The sequence below is a fragment of the Plectrocnemia conspersa genome, unplaced genomic scaffold, assembly GCF_051122295.1.
Source record: "Plectrocnemia conspersa isolate PC_06_02 unplaced genomic scaffold, ASM5112229v1 ptg000012l, whole genome shotgun sequence".
Classification (NCBI taxonomy): domain Eukaryota; kingdom Metazoa; phylum Arthropoda; class Insecta; order Trichoptera; family Polycentropodidae; genus Plectrocnemia; species Plectrocnemia conspersa.
In genome coordinates this window covers 29943060-29969603 of record NW_028277176.1, presented here as the reverse complement: position 1 = coordinate 29969603, position 26544 = coordinate 29943060, and the positions used below count along the sequence as shown (strand labels likewise).

General features: G+C 29.8%; 1 protein-coding gene across 5 annotated transcripts in view; it reads right to left on the bottom strand.

Annotated features, from left to right (window-relative positions):
• Positions 1-26544, bottom strand: part of sli (slit guidance ligand) — a 297347-nt gene that overhangs the window by 8443 nt on the left and 262360 nt on the right. For 4 of the 5 annotated variants that reach the window (XM_088200774.1, XM_088200778.1, XM_088200779.1 and 1 more), the window contains 10 exons: positions 3765-3908; positions 3293-3537; positions 3084-3222; positions 2880-3023; positions 2735-2806; positions 2596-2667; positions 832-903; positions 600-763; positions 390-534; positions 85-303 (listed from right to left, as the gene is read on the bottom strand). In XM_088200774.1, the coding sequence (XP_088056900.1) occupies positions 85-303; positions 390-534; positions 600-763; positions 832-903; positions 2596-2667; positions 2735-2806; positions 2880-3023; positions 3084-3222; positions 3293-3537; positions 3765-3908 (1416 nt within the window). The remainder of the gene's footprint in view (positions 1-84; positions 304-389; positions 535-599; positions 764-831; positions 904-2595; positions 2668-2734; positions 2807-2879; positions 3024-3083; positions 3223-3292; positions 3538-3764; positions 3909-26544) is intronic. The other variant, XM_088200776.1, reaches the window with a different exon arrangement.

Sequence of the window (26544 nt, the reverse complement as noted above, 5' to 3'; positions counted from 1 at the left end):
TCATAAAAATTGCTGAATCACAGCTGAAACCAGCTTGTAATTTTTGTGGCAAAATAGTACAGTTTTCAATTATAAAATACGTACAATACACGCAGATTATGTAAACCCAAGAACATTTTATTCGAAACAGAAGCAATGGCATTGTCGTCTAAGAGCAACTCTTGCAATTTAGAGGCTCCTTCGAAGGTGTTTTCTTCTATTGTTTTGATACCGGCCCGCCTCAGATCTAAACGAGTAAGAGCCGGAAGACGGCCCATCAAACCGTCTGATTTAATACTGCCTAAGCGATTGTCGTTCAATAACCTTAAAACATAAAACATTAATGAATAGTTTGCTATTAATCAACTGTAGGATTAAGCTGACTAAAGCGAATAAAATTTGATACTCACAACTGAGTTGTATAAATGGGTATATCTCGTGGAATCTCTGAAGCTCCGAGAGAAGCACAATTCACAATAGATCCTCTGCACGAACAAGGGTTAGGACATGGCGCTTCAGCTGGACATCCATCACCCATTGTTAATTCTTCCATGCCTATAAATTAATATTAATTTATAAGTTAATCGTTTACATTTCAGTATTTCACTTATGTTATTTACCTTTACATTTTAAGACATCGTCTCTTAAAGCCTCTAATCTTCTTCTATGCATACGTTTGGGTCCATCACATCTAGCTCCTGATGTCTCTATAGGATGCTTTTGTAGATATTCGGAGATCCAACGGAGTCGGCAGTCGCATACAAACGGATTACGTGCAAGGTGGCTAAAGAACATTTATAAGTCAACAAATGTATGCTTAAATATTTTTATGATAACATTACGATAACTCACAGGGTTTGAATACTACTCATGGCATCAAATGTTCCATTTGCTAAAGTCTGAATGTTGTTGTCATAGAGAGATCTGAAATAAATCCTTGTTTAGTTTATATTTTAATTGTAATGTAATTTTGTTTTGCTAGTAAAGAAGTACTGAATGATCTGCTATAATTTTTTTTATCAATGCATCTTTTTAATAAATACGATATACCTAGTATAGAGTATAGATATCAAAATGTATAGTATGGAGCAGTGGTTCTTAAACGTAGTTCGTTGATCAGGGGCGTCATTTCAGTTTTTTTCAGCGGAGTCAGTGGTCGTTTTTTTAATGTTTAGGTTTCATTAAGATTCATAGTATTTATTTTATTAAATGACATGCTCTTTTCTGGCCAAGTTCAAGGGGATCACTGTTTACAAACTACGTCAAAAGCAATAAAATCATTCCATCGCCGTCACAGTGGAAACATTCGGTTATTTAGCGTTCATATTACTTTGACTATGAATTTTTATAACAATATTGCGACTTAAAATAAGTGAGAATCAAATGAAGAAGTATATCTAAACCGAATTTTGACCAATAGAAGAGCGCAAAAAACAATCATCCCTTCTCATAAGTAAAAAATTCATGTCAAAAGCAATAAAAACGTGTCGGCGCCGTCGCAGTGGAAACGCTCGGTAACGAGCGTTCCCACTAAAATTTATCGTTTTATTGTTGAAACCCGAGAATTTCTGGTTTAGAAGCAGGGATATAATTTCAGATTTTTCCAGAGGGAGAGAGGCAAAAGATGGCCAGTCAGTGGTCGTTTTTTTTTTAATATTTTGATTTCATTAAAATTTGTAGTATTTCATTATATACAATGTATTTTTCTGGCCAAATTTAAGGGGGGGGGGGCAAATGCCACCTCTGCCTTTCAATGACATTCCTGCTGTGGACCCCCTCTTGAACAACATTTTTTTTGTGGACCCCAAATCAACCTTAAATATTTTACGACATTCTGGCTCAATAATTTAATTTTAATAAATATTGGTAAAAATGTATTGCTGGTTATTTAAATTGATGGTCTTGCGCATTTATAGAAATGAACATTTTTATTAGCATGTAGAATAAAAAACATGTAATGAATGAAAATAGTAGTAAGAAGAATAAAAAAGCTACAAATTTATGCAATAAGTTCATACAAAACATTTCTTGGTAAAATTTTGGTCAAAATAGTTCTTATTAAAATACGTTTTCTGCAAATAATTTTTACTTAATGAGATGTAGTATTTCCTTGAAACCAGAACTACAATGTCGGGCTCGATGTTGGAAAGACTAAGTCTAAATAACTACAAAAAATGTCTTCAAAACCTCATCAATGCAGTGAACTTCTCAATTCAAAAGACAATGCCAGTTGTGGCATGTTCATTTTATTCGATTAAAAAGATAATGGACGCAGAAGTTATTCAGTTTAGTTTATATATTATACTGTACCACAAACTAACTATTAAGGTTGGAAGTCTTATTATGCTGTTGAAGAATTTCTAAGAACCAAAACTTTGCAATGAAACCAGTGTGAGAGAATGATCCTGATCTTATTTAGATAGTGTGACAGGAATTAGAATTAGAGATTAATGCTTTTCTTATTTATTTTTTTATACAGTATTTAAAAAAATTTAAAAAATTCTATTATAATTGTTCATGATCAAAAATAAGTAAAGTATTCAGTTTATAAAAAATATCTAATCAAGTAAGTTGTTAAATAATTGAGATTTATTAATATAGTATATTAAAACTTACAGTAAATTTAAACTATGAAGATCTTTGAATGTATCTCTTCTTATGCAAGATATTTCATTGGAGTTTAACAGTCTGAAATATAATATAATAATTTACATTTTTATTTATTAACAATGTTATTTACAATATTATTACTTACAAAAGTTGTAAGGAAGATAATCCATGAAAGATTCCAGATGGTAAATCTTTTATCTTATTGCCGTACAAGACCCTAAAAATAATAATCTCTTATGACATCTATACTAAATTGCAATGTAAGTAATCAATATTTATTATTATTATACAATGAAGTGAGACTCCTCAATCCCGTGAAAGCATCAGCAGCGATTTTAGTGATTTTATTGTTGCTCAGATCGATTCTCTTCAATTTTTTGTATGAAGTGAACGCTTTCGCCGGTATCTCTGTTAACAGATTCTGCTCTAAGCGGCTGGAAACAATAGTTAGCTATTATTCGATTCTTTTCATTGATGACTCAATTAATACTTACAGTTCGGTCGAATAGTCAGGAAGTGCGAACGGTACTTTTTCAAGTGCCCGCTCTCTGCAATCAATGGAACCGTCTGTACAGTGGCACGGCGCTGGGCATTGCACTTCAACATTGCACTCTTGAGCGAGGGGAACTGAGCCTAGAATAAAGGATAAATTGCATAATTACATTAGTTATGGCACTGTTTAGCAATGGGATTGGACACTTACCGTCACAGTTGAGATGGTGGGCAGGCAAACGGTGCAACGGAGCTCCGGCTAAGGCTGCAGGCGTCCTACATCTGGCTCCAGCACCGGCGAGACGCTGAGAGCTACGCAGGCCGGCTACTAACTTTGCAGTGCCACATCCGCAATGGAACGGATTGTCGCCCAAACGAAGGGTGCGAAGCTTAGATCCACTCAACGAGCCGAGTCCGTCGAGGTGTAGTGTTGTAAAGTTGTTATTGTTGAGAGTTCTAAACGTTAATGTAATAATGTAAATTAATAAAACACTATTTTATATTTTAAAAGGCTTACAAATATTTGTAAAGGTGTATCATTAGTTTCTATAGATGCTTACAACTAATATCATTCATGATTTTGGTTTAATAGAGTTGTAATCCAAAATATCTATAGATCTATTCAGCACAAATGCAATGTTTAAAAAATATATATTACAAAAATAAAGCAGTTAAATACTCACAGTATCTCAAGATCTTTGAAGGTCCTTAGCAACTGATCGTCGATGCACGTTAACTTGTTATTATCCAACTGCAAGTTCTTCAACGACGACAGACCTCTGATGGTCTTCCTCCCGACGACGCTCAGCTGGTTATGAGCAAGGTCTCTGTAAAATCAATCAAACTATTCCAAATCCAAAAAAACATTCCGACATAGATACTCTATGAGACACATACATTACATTCTATATCCATACACATATAAAAGCTATTGAGTTAAGATGCTCGTATACCATAAAAGTAATATTACATACAAAAGAAAATTTAATTTGATACATGTTAACGAATAAAAATGTTAGAGTGGTTTCGCATTGTAGAAATTCGCGGGTATTGACTGAGCCACAAAAGCCCGGATACTGAATTAGTTTCACCAGGGAATAACATGCAAGTACAAGAGGTATGTAAGCTGGAGTCTCTCCCTTACAATCGTACGGGAACAAAAGGGGAACAGGCGGCTTAATAAAGTAACAAAGACCCACTAAGTCTAAAGCAATTAGTCCTTTGTAGAGCTTTAAACTGTTTCCAACAACTTTCCACTGCCACTATTGCATACAGAAAGAAATTGAACGTCTTTCCAATTACTTCAGTCTCGCTACCGAACCACTGTCGACTCTACGCTAATTATTCAATGCCGGATGATGTAAAAGACGTGGAAATTAAGAAAGATAGAAATAGACGTTTGATATAGAGAACTTATTATATGTACAAAATTATATAACATCAAGGCCAAGTTTGCGGAAAATTTGGGCTAAGAGATAAAGTTTCGTCATGACTATAAAAACTCCGATTATGTAAAGCAGATCCGAGAGAAACGACGCTTTCCGATTGAAAAGTAATCGCGATTTGTTTGGAACAATGTAAAATATATTCAGATTAAGATTATCAGAGCTTTGCAATTAAGTGGTAAATAATAATGGATTCAAGTTATGAAATTCACTAATCGTTTTAACTAATCTAGAATTTCATGCTACATATTTTTCAAATGTAACCTTATAAAGAATTCCTGCTGGTGATTTTATGGCAATGTATTTTTTTTTATGTCTATTGTTTCATTATATATTATATGTTAATTGCAGCAATACACATTTAAAACGCAGTATCAATTTAAATAATTAAGACGATGAATTATTTCGGCTCTTGTGCAAAGAATTGACAGTCTTAATTCTCATCAGATGTAAAAAGCTAATGGGGAATAGACCAGTGGTTCGAATCCCATATGGTTTTCAATTTATATCGTGTTTGTGAGATTGGAATAAGCGATTTTTATACAATTATAATTTCGATCGTTCATCATAGAGTTGGTTTTCTTAGATTTTCCTAATCTCATGTAGTGCATAGTGCCATACAAATATTGACGGTAAGCGGAAATAACATTTTATAATTAATAAAACAGATGTCACTGATTTACAGACATCGATTTCAGTTTGGTGTATCACTATTTACTAAGAAGTCGAAGACTTTCTTTACCCCATTGTAACGCATTGGGCTAACGCCTGTCATATAGCACAGGAGATATCGGTCCTTTATGATCTTTAAGTTATGTGTAGGTTTATAAGCATTATTTTTGAGGACCATATTATCAGTTTTTTCGATATGTTTTCAGCAGTATATTTATTTTTTTGTCTATAAGATATTAAAATTAACATGCAAACTATAAGTTTAATTATATTATAATGGACTATAAGAGTTAAAGGGAATGAAAAAAATATTTAGGTTCAAAAACAATTATTTTTGTATGTATGTATGTACTAATTAAAGAACATTATGGGCTTATAAAGACACCGTCATGAAATTTATACGGTTCGCCAGGATAGAGCAGTGTATTAAGTAATATATTTTAAATAAGCAATTTCGAAGTTCAGCTGCAACATGAAAAAAATCTATCCGGCTAAAACCGCAATAAATAGTTAGAATTCTGTGTAAAATGTGTATATTTATTGTAAACATTTTTAATTTATTTTTAGCAGATTTAACTTTATTAAAATGCTATTTGCAAACATTATGGCGGATCAGACTGGTTAACGAACTTATCTGAAATACTTGCAAGGTGAGTTTTATAGAAATTTTATTAAAATTACGGCAGTTATCGTGGACACAAAAACCGCTATGTTCATGCATATGACAAATATAATATGAATAAAAAAAGTTAGAGTGCCGTTTAGTTTGTGGCCAAAAAATCAGCCCCCACAGTTTTAACGAAATCTAATTAAAACTACGGAATATATATTGGTCACAAAAATTGTTATATTTTCTGCAATATCTATTGTAAAAGATTTTTTCAGCACAGTTATGCTTTATTTGATGTTCGCTATTTTTAACCAAGACTATATTGGTTAAAAATTGTAGATTTTCAGAAAAGTTTTATGATTTTTTTAAATGGAATATCGCATAAAATTCCATTCAGTTTATATGGGTCTAAGAAACGCAAGGGTTAAAAGGAGTTATTTATATCTCTTAACAACGAAGATATTGCGTATATAAGCGTCAGGATTACAGTACGTCAATCATTCATAATTCAGTTTTAGACGGACCAGCTCCTCGTAGCTGACATTAAACAGGTTAACGTGCAATGCCAGCGGATGGCGCCTTTAAGTTTAATTATATTTTCGCTAATAGAAATATATTATGTATCTACTGGTGAAAATGTATTTGGACTGAAAAATACTAATTTATTGTAACATTTATACATAGCATGTATATACATACGTATGGAAAAGTTGAAATCTTATGATTTCACTAGCACCTGTCAAATAAATTATATTTTCACTAGTAAAAATAAATATCTACCGTTGAAAATGTATTCCGATATGATTTTACTGAAATTATATTTTAAAAAATATTTTCGAAATAGATTCGAGAATGTTTTCTTTAGATTTTTTTGAGGGATAATCCGATAATTTCTGGTTTTATTTTCCATTTTCCAGGGTTGGGAGAGGGGGGGGGGGAAATTGGCCAGTCAGTGGTCCTTTTTTTTAATAAGTCGTTTTCATTAAGATTCATAGTATTTCATTAGATGACATGCATCTTTCTACCCAAATGGCGTCCCTGACGACCCACAAAAGTGAAACGATTTCCTGGAGAGGCATTAAACAAAAATTGGATAAGTATATGTGGATAGAAACATATCCGATAGAAGGCAATTATTGTCAGTCTTTTAACTCATTTTCTTTCGGTTATTGAATTTGTTTAAAATCTTGATTCCAAAATGAGATATTTTTCGAGAAAATCACACAAACATCGTATACTTTGATAGTACGAACATGACATAGCAATGTAATCAAAGCTTGTTTTTCACACGGGTTGATACAATTATTTTTAATCACATAAAGTTGTTTTCGTCACGGATAAGTTTTTCTACGCCGCCAAGGCGACGGACGAAAGCGAGAGAAAAATAAGAAGAAAAGGACAAAAAACGGGTATCAATTAGTCCGGGCAGTTAAGGCGACACAATCAAAAGGCAAAGGGAAACTGGGGGGCGAGATCGACCGGTAAAAACCAACAGCCCCCCGCAGCTAGCCCATCGACTGGAACATATTTTCTCGCAAAACACAATCGACCGAGAGAGAGAAAGAAGCGAATCGCTTTTCCATCTATACGCCGCAATCTTCTGGCTGTGGATTTTTTCTTCGCCGTGGAAAGAAATCAAAGCGTCCTTTGTTATTCCACGCATCAAAGACTTGGGCGAAGGAGTGGTGGGGTGGGTGGTGGCACTTTGTCGAAAAGTGGCGAAATTCGCACAATAACAAAATTCGTTTGTTATTTCTGTACACACTCGCGTTTTGTTTGAGCTTTTGTAATCCGCGCTCTCTGTTGCGATTTGTAACGGCGATCGTCGCGTTACGCGTTGTGTATACGAAAAATAATAGGGGCACATTGTGAGTAAAAAATGTAAAATGAAAAACGTAATGGTGGCAATATGAAAATAAATTCTATAGCAATCTCTTCTCTACACAAATTATCTTACGTTAGTTGTTCTCGCTAAAGCCAAATACATAACAATTGCTGTTCAAACCCAAACCCAAACCTAACCTAATAAAAGTTCTATAGCTAATTATAATTTTAGAATTTTTATTAGGTCAAGTCCAAAATACAAACTAAGTCAGTTTCTATTTTAGGAGAAAATAAGCGGAAGAATAATTATTATTATTATTAAAACTTATTACTATGGACTTCTAATATAAGAGGGCTGATCAAAGTATATTCAAACCAAATTTTGGGCAATAGGAGAGCGCAAAAACAATTATCACTTCTCAGAAGGCAAAAATTCATGTCAAAAGCAACGGCGACGGCACCATTTTATTGCTTTTGACGTGAATTTTTGACTTCTGAGTAAGGATAATTGTTTTTTGCGCTCTCCTATTGGTCAAAATTCAGTTTAGATGTACTTTATTCGATTCTCACTCGTAATATTGTTATAAAAAGTCTTAATATGAATGCTTGATAATCGAGCACTTTCACTGCGATGGCACGATTTTTTTGTTTTTGACTTGGACTGAAAATTCACTATATGGCAACACTGAGCAGCAAAGAAAACACGACTAATTATTAGTAAATATTATGAGTAGATATTTTTAATGCGTAATTAAAATATTTCGTATAAAATATGATTTCAGGAAATATGTCTCAACAGTGGCTAATTTTAATATTTATTTGTAGCGTAGAAAGGGTTAACTCGTACGTATTATTATTATTTATTACGATGTTAAAAGATATATAAAATGCCATTTTTGTCATGAGGCCCGGAATCATTGTTTTTAAAATACTCCCATGAATTATTAAACAATTTACATGATTTACAATAAGAATTTAATAAGCCATACAAAATACCACAACTTAAATAAAATGTATACATTTTAGTGTACATTATATAATACATACATATATACATATATTTATAGAAAAAAACATTTACACCTGAAAGTCGTAAATTATGTTTGTTTAGGACGCGAATCCACTCAATTCGGAAAAAAACCCAATCTAAAATGGCGAGTATCGTTTTTTATTTTATTTTATATCGAATAAATCGAATTGCTCATTATCGAGCCAGCTTTTTAACGGTTAGTTAGGCACAGAGATCTTTAATTTGACGAGCTGTTATTTTATAATCCAATAATCAGTTTAATAGAGGAAAGAAAAATGCGTTAACCTTGTGCCAATATACGTAGCGAATTAAGCAGTATAAATTATTTGATTAATTTGGATTTAATGTTGCAGTTTCAAGATTTAACTTTTTTTGTAAAAATAATTTCTACTGTGTTTATGTCAATATAATAAGCTCTTATTTAAAAAAAATATATTGTATTACATAGTTAAAAGTAATATATTTGGCTGCGCATTGGAAAATTATCATTTTTTTCTTCAAAATATATTCTTACTGAGCAGAAAATTTTATATTAAAAAATATGTGTATTATTAAAATAATATTTCGATGCGCAGCTAAATACACATATGCACTTTCTAAGTGCAAAATTGTTTTATTATAATTATAGGTCCTTATGATAGAAAATAAAAAAAAAATTAGTTAAGTTTTTTAAAGAAATGTATTGAAAAAATATTTTTGTTATCGTAGTGATGTAGAAAATCTTTTATTTTAATAAGTATTTTTGGTATAGTTATTTTATCTCAATATGTGAAAAATTTACAATAGAAAATAGGTTAACTTAAAAATGTTTATAATGTAGATCTCAAAACCCAGCTTTAAGTGGGTTAAAAGTACATAGGATTTAAAAATCTTGAAGGACGACTAATATTGTAAAAAAATTAAAGATAAAATTTATGGTAACTAAATAATAATAATAAATTACATTTTGTCATTTGATTTTTATGGAAAAAAATGAAATATAATTAGTTTTCAGTAAATGTCAACAAATTCACGCTTCCTCTGACCGTTTGCAAAGTTACGTCCGAAATTTTCGCAGCTGGGGGCGGAAAGTTGTTTTCTCGGAACGACGGCATAAATTCGAGGAAGGCAAAGACGATAAGGCGCCTTACTGCAATGGGGAGAAGTCTAAAAATGGCCATCATATTGAAATATTAGACGACCCCGGTGGATGCAGGCAGCGCTTCCCAAACTTGCGTTTGACAACGCATAAATCGGCCCTTGATCGATGTACTTGCGGGCTTCTTCTTTAAAAATTCGCCTGTCGCAGACGTTTACAAAGCGGTGAGGGGATAAATTTTTGCGTATATTTCGAACCGTACAGAAATATAATACGTCGATATGGAGAGATAATTTAGTAGATATATTTTTCATAAGAAGGCGAAGAAAGCTGGGGGGCGAACTTTGAAGACAACAAGATTTAAGTAGGTTTGGATTACCGGTTTAAATTCGTTTAAAGTTAAGCGAAGATTTAAGAATAATATTAAATTTCAAGAAGGAAGAGTTGATTATTGAGTCAAGTTTTAAGGGTGAGAAACCTGTTTGAAGACTTTTGGTGCTATCTAGTTAATCTGAAAAGCCTTAGACAATGTAGATAAACATTTATCGTAGTACTTCTTTAATCTAAATTTCTGTATTTTTAAGATGATACAACAAAAATATATTTCTTTTTGACTATTAATAATAAAATTCTAGAATTGTTCAGATTAGTGTTTTTACTAGAATAATATTAGACAGTAGACATTGGTGGCGTATTTTAATTTATTTTTTGCAGTGCTTTCCAACGCCATTATATGGTGTTTGACACAAAAAATCGATTGAAATTAAAAATTACACATAGTTTTCAATAATCAATCTCGTACTAAAGTGATCGATTTAATTATTATTTTTTTAGAGCTTTCATTGTTTGCTTAATATAAATTGCATTTTTTTATCGAATATCGGGACCACAGATAATGGTCGAGATGCTATTAGTTGTACAAGATACGTGGCATAAATTGCAGCGTTACGAGGAGGTAAACACAATCAACAACTATTAAATAAGTAGTGAGACAGCAGACTGAAATCAATCAGCGACATCTATTCGAGTAATCATAAATTATTATCACAGCTTAAAATCAATGTAACTAGAACGACCTTATTTTTTTTAGTATTTACAATTTTTATATTTAAAAATTTGATATATTGTTAAAAAATCTAATAATATATTTTTAATTAGCGTAATCTTTATGTATAATACATACATATATAAATAAAATAATTAAATATAGGTAAAGAAAAAATTATATTACCTAAATAATTAATACAGCTACGCGTCACACGTAACATATAATGTATGTAATATACATTCATATATTACTTCAATAACGAAAATAATTTTCTGTAGAAATTTTATATCGAAAAATTATTTTTTTCTATTTTAAAAATTCATAAATATAATTAAATATTATTTGTTGAAAGCATAGTTGTGAAAAACTATACATGTTCATGCAAAATAAACATCATTATTCAATAGTAAAAATATGGAAATATAGAATAATGTAATCCGAGGCGATTTATCAAAATTAAAATTAAAAAAGTTAAAAAAATAAATTATTTTGTAAAATATTTTAAATTTTATACAGCACATAAAATATGAAATGTTCATGTTTTGTTTTAAATAAAAAAGTATATTTTTTAAGGAAATGACTATAATTTTTTTTCGGTGCTTTGCTTTATTATTTATAAATTGTATTATAAATAAAAATAAATATTATTTGCTGCGAAATTTGAGCATCAAAAAGAGAAGGGAGTCCAATAAATTAACTGCCTCGGGTGCCAATATTCCTTAGTTTTATGCTCTTTGAGAGGAAATAATATGGTCAGCGAGAAACCGGACAATTCCCGATGGACCGATTTCCGATTTTTAATCAAATAATCTAATAGATTTTCTATAATAAAAATAGATGTGATACACGTAGGGGAGTATGAAAAATCAAAGTACTATTTAAATGCTAAAATTAAAGCATCAAACTAATAAAGTAGATTAAAGTTTATTATATTGAGCCAATCATTTCATTTCATTTTAGTTTAAAGTAATTTTTATTGGAAGGGTAGAGCATGTCTTTGATTAAGATTTACTATTTATTCAGTAATAATAATGATAAAAATCACTGAATATTTTTCTCTTTTTTCTGTAATAAAACAGTAGGAAAGTAATACAATAAATACAACAAATAATCATTAATCAGATAAATGGCTGTATTTTAGAAAACTGGTACATATCAATACTCCATGTTTTTAATTTTTAATACCAGAATGAATTTTAAATTGAGAGAGCTTTCAATAATGCGCTTATTTTTATTTTATTCTTGTTGAAGTAAATACGCATTAAAATTTTACACATATACTGAAAAAAGCTTTTAGGCATCATTAATTTTCCATAGAAATGACAAATTCTTGTCCTTTTATTTTTGACATATTTTTGTTATAAAATTTAATTCCATATTTATGGCAAATATATTTTTAAGACAAGTTACATATAACTTTCAGATCAGGGACATTCAGGGGAGGGCAAAAATTGGCCAGTAAGTGGTCGTTTTCTAAATATTTCCATTTCATTAAGATTCATAGTATTTCATTAAATTTTTCTGGCCATATTCAAGAGATTCCCTGCTAAGAATTCACGTCTAAAGCAAGAAAATCGTGCCGTCGCTGTCGTAGTGAAAACGATCGGTTATCTAGCATTAATATGAGGACTTTTTTTTAAACAATATTAAGTCTTATAATAAGTGATGAGCGAATGAAGTATATCTAAAGCAAATTTTGACCACTGTGAGAACGCAAAAAACAATTATCCTTTCTCAGTAGTCAAAAATATATGTTAAATGTAATAAAATAGTGCAGTTGAGTTTCGAATGAAAAACATCTAAACCGAATTTTGATCAATTGGAGAGCGCAAAAATCAATTATCACTTCTCAGAAGTCAACAATCCACGTCAAAAGCAATACAAATTGCAGTGGGAACGCTCGTTAACGAGCGTTTCCACTTATAAATAATTCAAAATTGTAAAAGAAATCCTCCGTTCTTGGAATATTATATAAACGCATTCTAGGCAGGTAAAAATATCATAATTTTGTAAAAAAAATGGTACAAATTATATTGTAAATTAGTTTTACCCAAGGCTTTTTTATGATTAGTAATAATTAAATTATAAAAAGAATATATATATATTTGAAAAAATAATGTTGTATTTTATAAACACGCCCGTATGAACAATAAATCTATTTTCATTTTATTCCATTCCAAATGCAGACATCGAACTTAAACTATCGCACATCGAAATCACAACACGGCGGGCTATATATATAGCATCGCCATTACTCTTATTAACACGCGCATGTCAATAAAAAAATCTATATCCAAAGCTAATTGACTTGAGTCACGACATTCGCCTTACAGGTCATTTTTTAAACATTGTTAAAAAAAACATAATTACACACATTCCCACACTAATAATCGACTACGCTATGTTGATCTAGCATAATCTATAACATGTCTATAAAAACACGTTTCTAAACTATGTATGTTAACTATATATAATATTATGTTTGATGGTAGGATGATACATTTTTAAATATTATACATTTTTAGTTGTTTGTGGAATGATGGACAACCTTTTTTGTTATTTTTAATGCCATTGGAGATTGCTATTTTTGCACGAAAATTTCATTGTGAGTAATATGTTACAGTGAATGTGTATTACCAGTGAAATTATAATTTCACTGGCTTTTCAGTCAATTCATATATATGTTTATATTTCTATTTGTGAAAATATATTTTCACTGAAAGGTACTAGTGAAATTATATGCTGCTGTAAGCTGTCATTTGTTAAAGCCAATCACATTACATGTTAAGGCCAAAATGTTTCAAACGTACGTATAACAATACAGATTCATTGTGAAATTATAAATCAATTGATTGATACGTTTAAACTGGCTACTTAATAAAATCATATTTATACTAGTGAAAAATATACATTCACTACAACAGTTGCAAAACGTACTTTTGCTGTTCAAACGCAAACTTAACCCAAACGCACTTGACCTAATTAAAATTCTGAAACTAGCTATAATTTTTCAACTGTCATTAGGTCAAGTTGGGTTTGGTTAATTCATTTATGTTAAGTAAAAATACATATTCATTATAACAGTTGCAAAACATTCATTGACCGTTCAAACCCAAACCTAAAACTAACTATAGTTTTTGAACATTCATTAGGGCAATTTGTGTTTGTTTAATACATCAGATGGACGTTTCGCAACTGTCAAATTTAGTTTCGTGGAAATTTTAGAGCAGCATATAATTTCACTAGCGCCTAGCACATAAATTAGTAAAAATTTATACAAATCTACCGGTAAAAAATAATTCCGATATGATTTCACTAAAACAGTTTATGAAATCATATTTATATTAATGAAATTATATATAGCTTATATACAAATATAGTCCTTATTTTTATAATTGCGCGCTATTCGTTTTCATTTCATATTTTTTTGTTTTGTACGCGTAGTTTGTATTTCGACGCGTTTTGTCACGCTTTTGAAAATTAAGAAATAAATAATTAGTATTTATAATTGTTTTATAAACGATATAAACGTTTTTAGCAGGCCACAGATACGTCGAATGTGATAAGAAAGATGAACGGCTCAGCACTTAAATATAAAAAAAAATGCTTAGGAGCATTTGATATCTCGTATAATACATTTTTCAATACTAAAATAAAAACACCATTTTGTAGTGGGGGATATAATTGGCGAATGTGGAGCAGCATTGAGAACACCGAGACGGAGCGACCCTAAGACTTATTTTAATTGCGATGCGACGCAAGACAGCTTAACATTTTATAATTTATCTACTTCTTATTGCCAATCCGGCACGACCAAAGCATCATAAAAACGACTTAGAACTAACTTAATGCATCATGACAAGTTTCGAATCTTGTGTTTAGTTAAAACATTAAAAAAAGGAGTCTCAATAGAAGCACTAAAAAAAAATTAAAACCAAAAAAGTACGTCAGGTTTGATCGAATATCAAGGTTTTTCGCACTTCTTTGCAGTTTTATACAAGAAATTTTTTTTTCATGTAAACTTACTTTATATTAGGTTATATTGACATATTTGACTTTATTGTAAAATATTGTTTTATGAGTAAATAAGAGTTCAGTAAAGTCTAAATAGTTAAGTATTCTATAAGTCGTGGAAGGTAACTGCTTTAACGTATAACAAATTAAATATCGATAAAATATAATTTAACTGATTGGTTAATGATAATGAAAGAGTCGCGATATAAAATCGTAGAATCTCTTTTCATGGGGTTTTTAGGGGGTGGGTTCTCAGGTGAAACGATCGAAGGGAAGCCAATTTGACAGGTAAAGTGATGGCGGAGCCGGTGACAAATATTGGAAAGGATTTGAAAGAAACAATCCCGGGGGTTGTCTTCTGTGTGCTGTATCCGCAATCGAAACAAAGCGACGGAAACTTTTCGATCAGGCTTAATTCCGACGAGCGACTGTTGCAGATCCGAGGGTTGGGGGTCTCAATTTAGGGACTGGGATTTGAAGGAGAGAAGATAAAAAGCTATACGAAACTAACGAGTTGTGATGTGTTTGATTTGCAGGATGTCGATAGATTGGTCTTCAATTGGATTCTTATGGGTTTTAAATGTTTTTTGGATTAACCCGCATAAGTATCGTTTCAATATCGATGGGTGAGAGTTTGATACATTCAATAATAAATTATAAATAATTATGAATGAAGCATTTTAAAATTAATTACATCAAGTATAAGGAAAGTAAAGATAAATGTTAAACTGCGAGATAAATTGAATTACAACGTAACATTTCAGAGATTCTGCAAACAAATAAATCACACACGCACACACGAAAACACGTGAAAAGTTATCCACATAAACACGCTTCTTCCAGGGTAAACTTTACATAACGTTCATGTTTTAAAGAAAGCTTAGTTAGAACTTCACGTGAGATTTTAATTAACATTATACGCCCGTACAGCGTAATAAATTATTACTAACCCTATCGCGATTTATGATTGAACTCCTGTAACGATGAAATAGTTATCGCCTCTGTAATATTTGATAATCTTTGACGTCCTTTCACTATATGAAATATTAATCAGTATAACCCAAAATCGATTGAATAATATAGCACTCTCGCAAAATTTCCTGCATCTTAAAATGCATGGCAGAGTGGGTTTGAAGATTTGAGAAAGAAAGTCTATTTATTTATTGATTATAACTTAATTTTTAAATATACTAAATAATGACATTTACAAAAGAATCGTATTATATATTATATTTAGACTGCGCTGCATGATAAAATAATACCAGTAAATTAAAAAATGTTCTTTAATGTCTTTTGATAACATTTTTATGTTAGTTGTTTGTTTAACAAGAGTAATTAAATTTAATACTCATTATATTACATATTAAATAAATTGGAATAGTAATTTTTAAATTAATATATTCTCATATTTCAAAACAATAAAACATATAAAATTTAAAGACATACATTATACTATAATAGTTTTTAGCAATTAAATATTAAATATATTCGAAAAAAATCAGAACGAATCAAAAATATTTTTTTTAAACCATAATGTTGAACGTCCGGACGCTTAACACACTCTCGATAGCTGCGGTACCTCACGATAGTGAAGGTGCTCACAGAAAGTTCTTTCATATACTTAATTGTTTAAATTATGTTTTAAAATAGAAAAAGTAAAAATTATGCCATTATATGATTTATAGATCAATCAATTCGATTTATTGAGACAGAAAAAAATGAACTTTTGGAAGCATGTTGTTACAGTTCTCAAAGGTTTGGTCAAATTTTCATTCCTGAAATTATGGTAGGTTAAAAAAGTAAGTGCTGCTTCGGAAACCATAAAAAGCGGTCTCTTTAACTTTGAACCAGTTCTGGCTGAGAATTTCGCATGTTTTATAAAGTCGCTAATTGCATTTACGAGCGTTTAAAATTACCCCGCTACATTGTTTGAAAGAATGCACACGTCGATATAATGCGAGTGAACCGTAATGACCCGTCATGAATCATCGGAAAGACCTGTCGCTCCTCTATGGCAAATCTCCTCTCTCCACCGTAAACAACAAAGGGGCAAAGAGGAGTGAAGACAGTCCGGTAATTCGTACACAAAAGGAGTACTTAGTCAAACGAGAATGCTCTTTTCATTGAGCTACGCAATTATCAAAAGAGGGGGCCCTGAATTCTTACCGCCGCTGCACCACTATACTCTCCCCGTTTCTTTATTAACTATTCATGACAGGAGTTTACAACGCGAGGTTCGCGACTCGCAAAAGGGACATTAATATCGTCCCGAACACACGACACACACAAACTTTGCCGAAATTTGCATGCAACGACAGGATCCGAGAGGGAATGTGGGCGGAAAGATTGGAGAGGAAAGTTTACATTTTAAAATCGATACATGTATAAACGCAAAGATAGCGTTTTACGGCGTTATAGAGGAGATGTTTAATAATTCAAGATTACGAGCTAAGACTCTCGGATTAATTAGGCGATATGAATAAGATATCATTGTGATTGGATAGAAAGGCAAGAAGAAAGTCTTTGTGCTCGCCGGGGAACGAATAAAGTTTTCGCGGCGGTGTTCGAGCTTCGCATAAAATGTGTCCAACTTAGTCATACATAGGAAAGTTTTGCGGTATTCGAAATAAATACAATTTATATGTAAAGCAAGTTTTTGAAAATGTAACTTATTGAATACGAAGTAGTGCTGAATGGAATTTGCTTATTTTATGCGACGAGGAGTTGGCGTGTTTTTAAAAGCTTTATAATATAATAAAGTTGCTCTTTCGGGCGTAACTAATAGATATTCAAGAATAATAGAACATTTTTGTCACAAATATAAGATAAAAAATTATACACCGATTTCAGATTTTGTTAATTTTGAGTTGCTAAAAGATTTTGAAATTTTCAATTTTCAAATAAAAAAATATGGGGCTATTAAAAAATCCTAGACAAAAATGTTTATAGCATAGTTTTTATTACCACAATGCTGTTTTTCACAATGTAATGAAAAATATTACATTGTAAAAATATTACAAAACAGAAATTTATTCGATTATTCATAATTTTTTAATATTTTTCAAGGTAATAAATAAACAAAGTTAATATTTTCAGTTCAAGAGTTTAATTTTAAATTCACATCATGGCTCAAAAACTTTAGGCTCTTTAGAAATTTAGATTAATATCATGATAAAATAAGAGATAATGTTGGGCATCGTGTTTCGTACATTTTAGAATATTATTATTTGATAAATAAAAAAAATCCTATTTACTAGACATTCCAAATTATTTCGTTGTAAATTTGCTTTAAGTTCTCATTTTTAGAATGTAACAATCAATACGTTATATTATTTATAATTCATATTTTTAGTAACACTTTTTAATAACGTTAATAACATAAAATACCTCTATCGATAATATTTAATGTATATGTTAGAGTGAATATGTCGGTTAAGTTATATTTTCACTGGCGTTTCAGTGAAATCATATCCGAATACATTTTCACTGGTTTTTAGAGCAGCATATATTTTCACTAGTGAAAATATATGCTGCTCTAAAATTTCTATGAAACTCAATTAGTTATTGCTGTTCAAACTCAAACCTAACCTAACCTAATTAATTATTTGATATAATAGCTAGGGGAACTATATTTATACAAGCGAAAATATAATTTCACTGTAACATATATTATTATTGGTAATATTATATATATATATATATATATATATATATATATATATATATATATATATATATATATAATATATATAAATATAATCAGATATATATATATATATATATATATATATATATATATATATATATATATATATATATATCTGATTGTTTTTTTATAATTATTCTGATTTGTCTATTAATAGAGTTACTTTTTCATTGTGTTTTTACTAGGGTAATTAAAAAATATTGTTATATAATTTTTATTTGTATATTTAAGTATAAAGACTGTAGTAGTAGTATTTTAATATACAGAAATTAACTTGATTATATCCAATAATAATATTCTAACATGTACGAAACATGACGACCGACGTTGATTCTTAACACAGTCAAAGCGAAGCGGGGGACGTTAGTACCCCATTGCTTTTTGACATTTATTTTTGACTACTAATATTTTATGTAATCCTGTAATAACATGTTGCATTTATGTTGTATTTTTTCAAGTTTTTGCTAGATTTTTTATTATTAAAGAAGAAGCAAAAAGTGTTGATAATACACTCGCAATCAAATTATTAATTTATATTTTTGCGTATTCAACAAGAAAACGGCTATTTAGGATGTTTATGAATATTAAAACTTTAAATGCCTTGTTTTTTTGGCATAACAAATTTTAATGGTAGAAAACGAGTATTTGTAATATAATTCAGAACAGATTTGGGATACAGCTGTTTGCATAAATTGTACATTTACTGATTAGAAAGCAATAAATAAAAATATTATATTAACAAAAAAGAGGGGGAAATCCGAGAATATGAGTGCAAATGCGAAATATTCGCAATATAACAGATTTCGTATCTAATGAAAGATTTTAAATCACCGCATAAATTTACATATAAAAAAGTCAATATAATTTTGACACAAAAAATAGCTACGCGTCACATGTAGCCGTAAAAAGCAGTGGTAAACATATATATAAAATATTTTATTAAAAAAGGAGCATTTTTTCCCTTTATATGCAAGTCGCGTTAGCGAGAACAGCTAATTAAAAATTCGTATAAAATAAGCTGCTGGTTCAAACATTTTTAACGAAAAATAGATTGTTCATGAATTTTTTTAATATATAAATTTAATAAAAAATCTGATTCTAAAACGGTCATAATTTCGACAACAATTCAAAACCTTCTTATAATATAAATGTGACATAGATTTGCTATTTAAAATGGTAAAGTAGGTTCATGCTTTAAATATCTGAATAGTAAATATTTACAAAATCAAATGGGCGTAGATGAACAAAATCTTAACATCGCAGTATAAAAAAAAATGTCCTATCTCCCGCTGTTAACCAAAAAATACTGCAAATCAAAGATTCTCATCTTTGCATACAAAATTAATAAAAATAAAAAAACATAAACTCCGATTTTATTGAAGTAAGAATTAATTATCTATCATTATATGCTACAAAGAAAAGATCTAACTAAGATACAACTAAAATTAATTCTTCTTTGATTTATTGGCATGTGTAATATAAATCATTTTATGTTCTAGTACATTTGTTTAATATATCTAATTGTGTCAGGTAAAGTTTAATTATAAATTGATTATTACCTATATTTAAAATCATTTTCCAATTAAAAATAATACATATTAAGCTTCAAATGTAAATTTCATTACACATCTAATATAATATGTAATCGTATATTAGACTTTTAAATTGTACAAAATCTAGTATGAAATAAAATAAAAAAATTACAGGATTCTTCATATATTATTTATACTTTCATTGGAACTTGTGATTGATAAAATTTATTTAATACACATACGTATGTATTATATATGCGGGTTTCAATTGGATTTAATAATTTTGATTATTTTACGATTACGTACATACATACATATATACTAAGAAGAATTAATTAAAGATCATTTCAGTTTATTTAAGCTTCATTGAGAAATCGTTTTTTATACTAATAAATTTGTCGTTCTGTGGAATGTGAGTTAATGAATAATTCAGAAGGCCCAATTGATTTGCATCTTCTATGGATCAATAAAAAAGGGAGAACCTTTCTACCATATTGGAAATAGCAAATAATTGCTTACCGAATAGTAGACATCCATCTTAATTATTAAATTAGCAGACACTGTTACTCTAAAACAAATTTGTTTTGAAAAGCTTTTCGAAGGTAAAACTTTCCTTTTACGATTGCATTTTTTTACATTATAAAGATTGATTGAGTTATTTTTTACTTCATTTAAGCCTCGAGGGTTTTTGCTAAGCAGGGGTATGAAACTCACCCTTGCATATGTAATAACTCTTGCTTCGAGAAAAAGATTTTAATTTTTAATGCGTATCTAAGTATGCTTATTATAATCTTACGCTGTATGAACAGCTATTGAAAAAACGAGACACTCCTGTTATTGAATTAAAGAATTTATACTGCTGTTGAAATCACTGTTACTAGAAATATTTTCATTTAAATTTCGCGGGATTTAAGCAGGGGTAAGAAACTGGTGCTTCGTGAAAAATCGTTTAATTTCAATGCGTATTCGAAGTAGTGTTCATTAAGCCCGCACACTTTCGCACAAATTGATCGCAGCCATTAAGCACCGAACATACTTATGGCGTTGAAATTAGAATATGGTGTCTTTCCCCTGGCCCAGCGGTATGCGATAGAAAGGTCTACAATTGAATTATTGAAGCGTCTACTACTACTACTACTACTGCTACGGTCGCCCTAATACTTATTATAAAAGCCCCGTGGCGTGCAGCAGCGGTCGCCAACCGTTTTCCGTCGAGTGGCGCACTCGGGCTAATTGCACGAGTGGTGAGAGAGAACTAAGTTGTGTCGCACGCGAAATATCAGCTTTTAACTTATTATCAACTAAACATGTCGTTGATAAATTTAGGATTGTAGAGGAAGTTTGAAGCGTTCAGGATAATATTATAGAACACTTCAAAAGTGATTTTAATTAGATAATTATGTTGGATATTAAAATGTCCACTTAAACTAACGTCATAAAAGCTGAGTGATTTGGCAAAAATAAAAAAAAATATTACAGTACAATAAGAGAAATGTCATTCTAAATTTAATTTTGGTATAAGTTTATACAACTTTAATTAAAAATCATAATATTCCTGGGTTATGTTGTGTGTGTGTGTTTTTTTAAGCTGTTTTTTTTATATTTTATCTTTTTTTATAATAAAGATAGATTTATTAGTTATTTATTAACTAATATACCAAGTACAGTATAGGAGTAATGAGAGCACAACAATGTACTATTTAATAGGTAAAAACTGTATGCAAAAGAAAAAACTATAAACAAAAATATCTTTGTTTCAAATGGCGACTAATAAAAAAATCTTAATAAAAAAATAAATAAATTAATAAATCAAAAAAGTATGTTAATAGAAATAAAATGTTGTTTTAAAAAAATAATAATAATAAATACAAAAATCATAGCTCCGCTAAAAATCCTACAGATAAATCAAAATATGTTTTATATATGTATATATGAAATTAAAAATTAACCCTTTGGGCGGTATCGCCGTACATTTACGGTGTACCCAGATAGTTATGTACAATATTTATATATAAAACTTTAAGAATAAAAAATAAAAAATAATATAATCTTAAATTAAATTTGATTTCATGTAAATGATTTTTAAAGAAAATAATACCAATAGATAAGAGTACGAAATAAAACATAACAAAAAATATATTATTTAATTTTATAAAAAATATTGAGAGCCTTTGAATTAATATAAAAAATCACAAAAGCTGATTAAAGTATAAAAATATATAAAATAAATAAAAAAAAATTAATATTAGAAAAGTGTTTAAATATATTATTAAAACACACTAATAAAAAAAAGGTAGTAAAATTCCAAAATAATAAAACTTGATTATTTTCTATAATTTACTATAAATTCAATGTAAAATAATAATGAATAAATAAAAACAGAAATATTTTTGGAAAAATACGTAAAATTAACTTTCTTCCAGGTATATATGTATAATACTAATAATTTAACAAATAAATTATTTATTTATACATTTTTTTGTCTTAAATATAAAATATATAACGAAATTTAAAGACACGTTAATTAACGTAGTTATTATATAATTATATCGACATAAAACTAATAAAAATTAATCTTGTAAATTTCTCGACTAAGGCGACTAATAAAAAAAAATCGTTGCTCTGTTAAATATAATCATAAAAAAAAATTGTAAAACATAAAGTAAAATTGATTTCTCTACTTCCTAATGTGATTATAATTTACTTCAAAGTTCTCTAAATTAAAAGTATAATTTATAAGTAAGTTATCCAACATTTAATTAAACTAAAATATTAAAGAAGAATTTATTAATGAAACACCCAAAAATTTACGCTGCTCTGCCAATTATTCCGACATATTTTTTATGGAATATGATTGAAACATCAGAAATTTTCACGAAACGCAAAAAAAATGCGATCATAATTCAAAATATGTTAATTAGTTAATTTTACAATAAAGCCCGTTTATTTAGATATTTGATCGCAGCACATATATAATAATGTAGATGTCTGATATTTTTTGGCTTAAAATTTGTTGCAATAAAAGAGTTACTTATTGGTCTATTTAAAAATAAATTTTCCGACCCCTGTAGATTAAAAACACTATTCATAAAAGAATCAACTAACTCGTAAGTGAAGTTTTGTCACAATAAGCGTCTTATTTATTATCATGGTGAAGGCAATGTGAGAACAGGCCAATGATATTTTTAAGAATAACACATTCTTTTTTAAATTTGCCTATCAGGATCATTTATTTAATAACATACAAATATATATTTAATATCTTAATTGCGTTTCTAGAGGAGTAAATTCAACAACAGCGTAATAGCACTAGCAATTTTGAGTAATTTCACCCAGATTCATAAAATTTAATAAATTAACAGCAATCTTTCAACAACTAGTAGCTTATTTCTTAGCTATGTAATGAGTTATATGAACGTGTTACAATTTTTATAACAGTATAAGTGAATTTTTATTTTTATAAATTTAATATCACTAGAGTGTTATATTCATAGCTATTAGTGGGATACATGAACTTAAGAAATGATAATTAGAAAATCTAGTTTTATGAGTTTTCCTTTAATATAAATTAGGTATAGTATTAATATCTATTATTTTTTATGATCCATATATGCAGAATGAAAATTGGTAATATTTTTTGTACAATTTAAATAGTCCAGTTTTGAAATTATCTACATTTTTAACATTGTATGGTAATAAAGCTCATGATCGATATCTATGGTTTCAAAATCGCACGTCAAACTCAATTACCAGCATTGGAAAAGCACCTAAAGCGATGTTTACACGCAATTTAACATTCTTGCGCGATTTCTAAATCGCTCTGTTGGGCAACAAACGAGCCGAAGGAGCACTTCAATGTCCTCAAGAAAGCGCGGATTAAATTCCTTCACCCGATCCGAGCTACACATTGGATTCAGACGGTGTAGTGGGATTTCGCTGGGATATAAAATTTGCCAGAGATTAGCCGAAGGAAGTCCGAGCACGTGTAGGGATCAAAAAGCGGAGCGAAGGGGCCCGCGAACCCCCGACGGGGAACCCCTGCCACGCACAATGTATTGTACTAATACAATTTGTGTCGCTTCATTAAACTATTTCCTGCAATTTCGACTACTGCACACCCCATTCTTACATCAACACATCCTTTGGATTAAAAAAATATCACCAATTGGATTACGTGATTTATTGCCTTAAATTGTACAATGAATGCAATAGGAATTTGTTTGGATAATCAATTTGAACGAATGCTTGTTAGGCGTGAGGTGCAACAGTGGAAATATCTTAAGTATTATTTATGAAGTGATTGTAGTACAGTGTTGGGTGGACTGCTATTGTGTTTTGGAATAATTGCAATTCAGCAAAAATATTGGGTGGAACTTTTGTGTTTAACCGCTTGCTATAAATTTGCTGTTATCTACCCTTAATTTATGTATCTCTGACGTAAACCACACTTTATGGATGTCCATTTTAAAAGCAACCAAAATATTATTATGATATGCTTTAAATTGTTTAAATATGTAGTAAAAAAATAAAAACAAAAGTAGTTAATATGTTACGAACACAACTAAAATTCTATATTTTTTCGAAGCAAATAAATTTATAAGACTTGATGTTGTATATGTTACATATTGTATCACAATTAAAGTTTTATTTTTACTGGCGGTTCAGCGAATTATATCCAAATACATTTTCACTGGTATATATATAAAAAAAACAGTCCCGAAAATATATTTTTTATTATGTCATTTCAGTAAAATTATATCGGAATACATTTTTACCAGTAGATATGTATATATTTTAACGTGTAAAAATATAATTTATTTGGCAGGTGCTAGTACAATTATATGGTTTAAATTTTTCTATACGTGGTTCAGAGTGGGTATTGTTTAATAAACATGTATTTAGACTATCTGCGTATGATGAATAAAAAATCGGTAAAATTGACAATGAAGTAATTTTTAAAGAAATTGGGTTTAAAATTTCAGGTCGTTTGTATTCGGCACCGACCTTTTGGATTATCAAATGTACGCTCAGCACGCGATTGCTTGTAGCGTTATAAAATATAACGCTGACGAAAAAAAAGTCTAAAAAAACAATAAGTTTTACTAGCTTTTGGTAATATCTTGTGAGCAATTTTATCGCAACGATCACGGATGGTCCCGACAGTATCATAAAAAATGTATACCGAGAACGAAAAAATATAAAACATCGATTTACTCTCTTCTTAAGAATTTATATTTAAAGAATTTATAAAATAACTAATGATTTTTAATGAGAACAACTTATTTCTGCCAAGAATATTAGAAAACGTAGCGAGAAATTTTACTAGCACCTTTCCCAGCATTGTCTTATATAATGGATATAAAAATTACAAATTTTAATAAAAGAAAATTATGACCGTCCCTTTTAAAAACTAGTAAAAGGGTATTTTTTTTATTTATTCGTGTCCCGTGGAAGTTTTTTTCGTTCGCGTAAACAAAACAATATTGCGTATCTAAACAGTATCCATTAATAGTTGATGCGTATCTCAGCCAAACGAGTACTGAAGTACGGATTACACATTTTATATAATGACAACGTAAACAATTTTTAGCGTTTCTAACGAATCTACTATAACAGGGATGAGTTTAAAAATGTATTATACAATAACAAAAAGTCTCGTTCCGCCCCGGATAATTAAAATTTGGGCAGCGACTAAGAACTATAAGGGACGTTGGATTAAGAAATGAAACTATGTTAAAAATATCGCAAAGAAAAATGTTTTATAATAGAAATAAATATTAAACAAATTTGTTAATGCGTATCTCAGCCAAATGTGTGCTGAAGCACGGATTATACATTTTATATAATAACGACGTTGACAATTTTTAGCGTTTGCAAATCTACTATAACACAGATGCACACCAATGAGTTTCAAAACGTATGTATTATACACTAACAAAAAGTCTAGTTCCGCCCCGGATAATTAAAATTTGGGCAGGGACTGAGGAAATTATATGCTGCTTTTAAATCAATTTGAGTTGTAAAAAATTCATTTGCTGTTTAAACCCAACCTAACCTAAATTAATTAACATTATACCGATACTATATATATAGAATTATTGTTGTTATAGACAATTATTAGCGAAGCGAAACAATATAGTTCCTGTTAACATTTTTAATGACGATCAGTTTTTATATTTTTTTACACGCTTGCTATTATCCAACTCAATCTTTCAATGTAAATATTAATCAACGATACTTCAGAGACCATCTCTAAACATCCGATAAAAAATATAATATACTAATAATGGTACCTCGACTTACGAACTTAATTCATTTCCGACTGTGGATCGTATCTCGAAATCCAATATCTTATTGATTACATAAATACACAAAAAACAAATAATTTTTTTTGCGTAAAATTTAAGATAAACGCGGCGTAGTAGCAACAAGCGCCGCTATGATAAATAGTTTCAGCGCGCGCGCAAGCGCAGTGCATCGCGGTTCGTGTCTCGAATCTAGGTT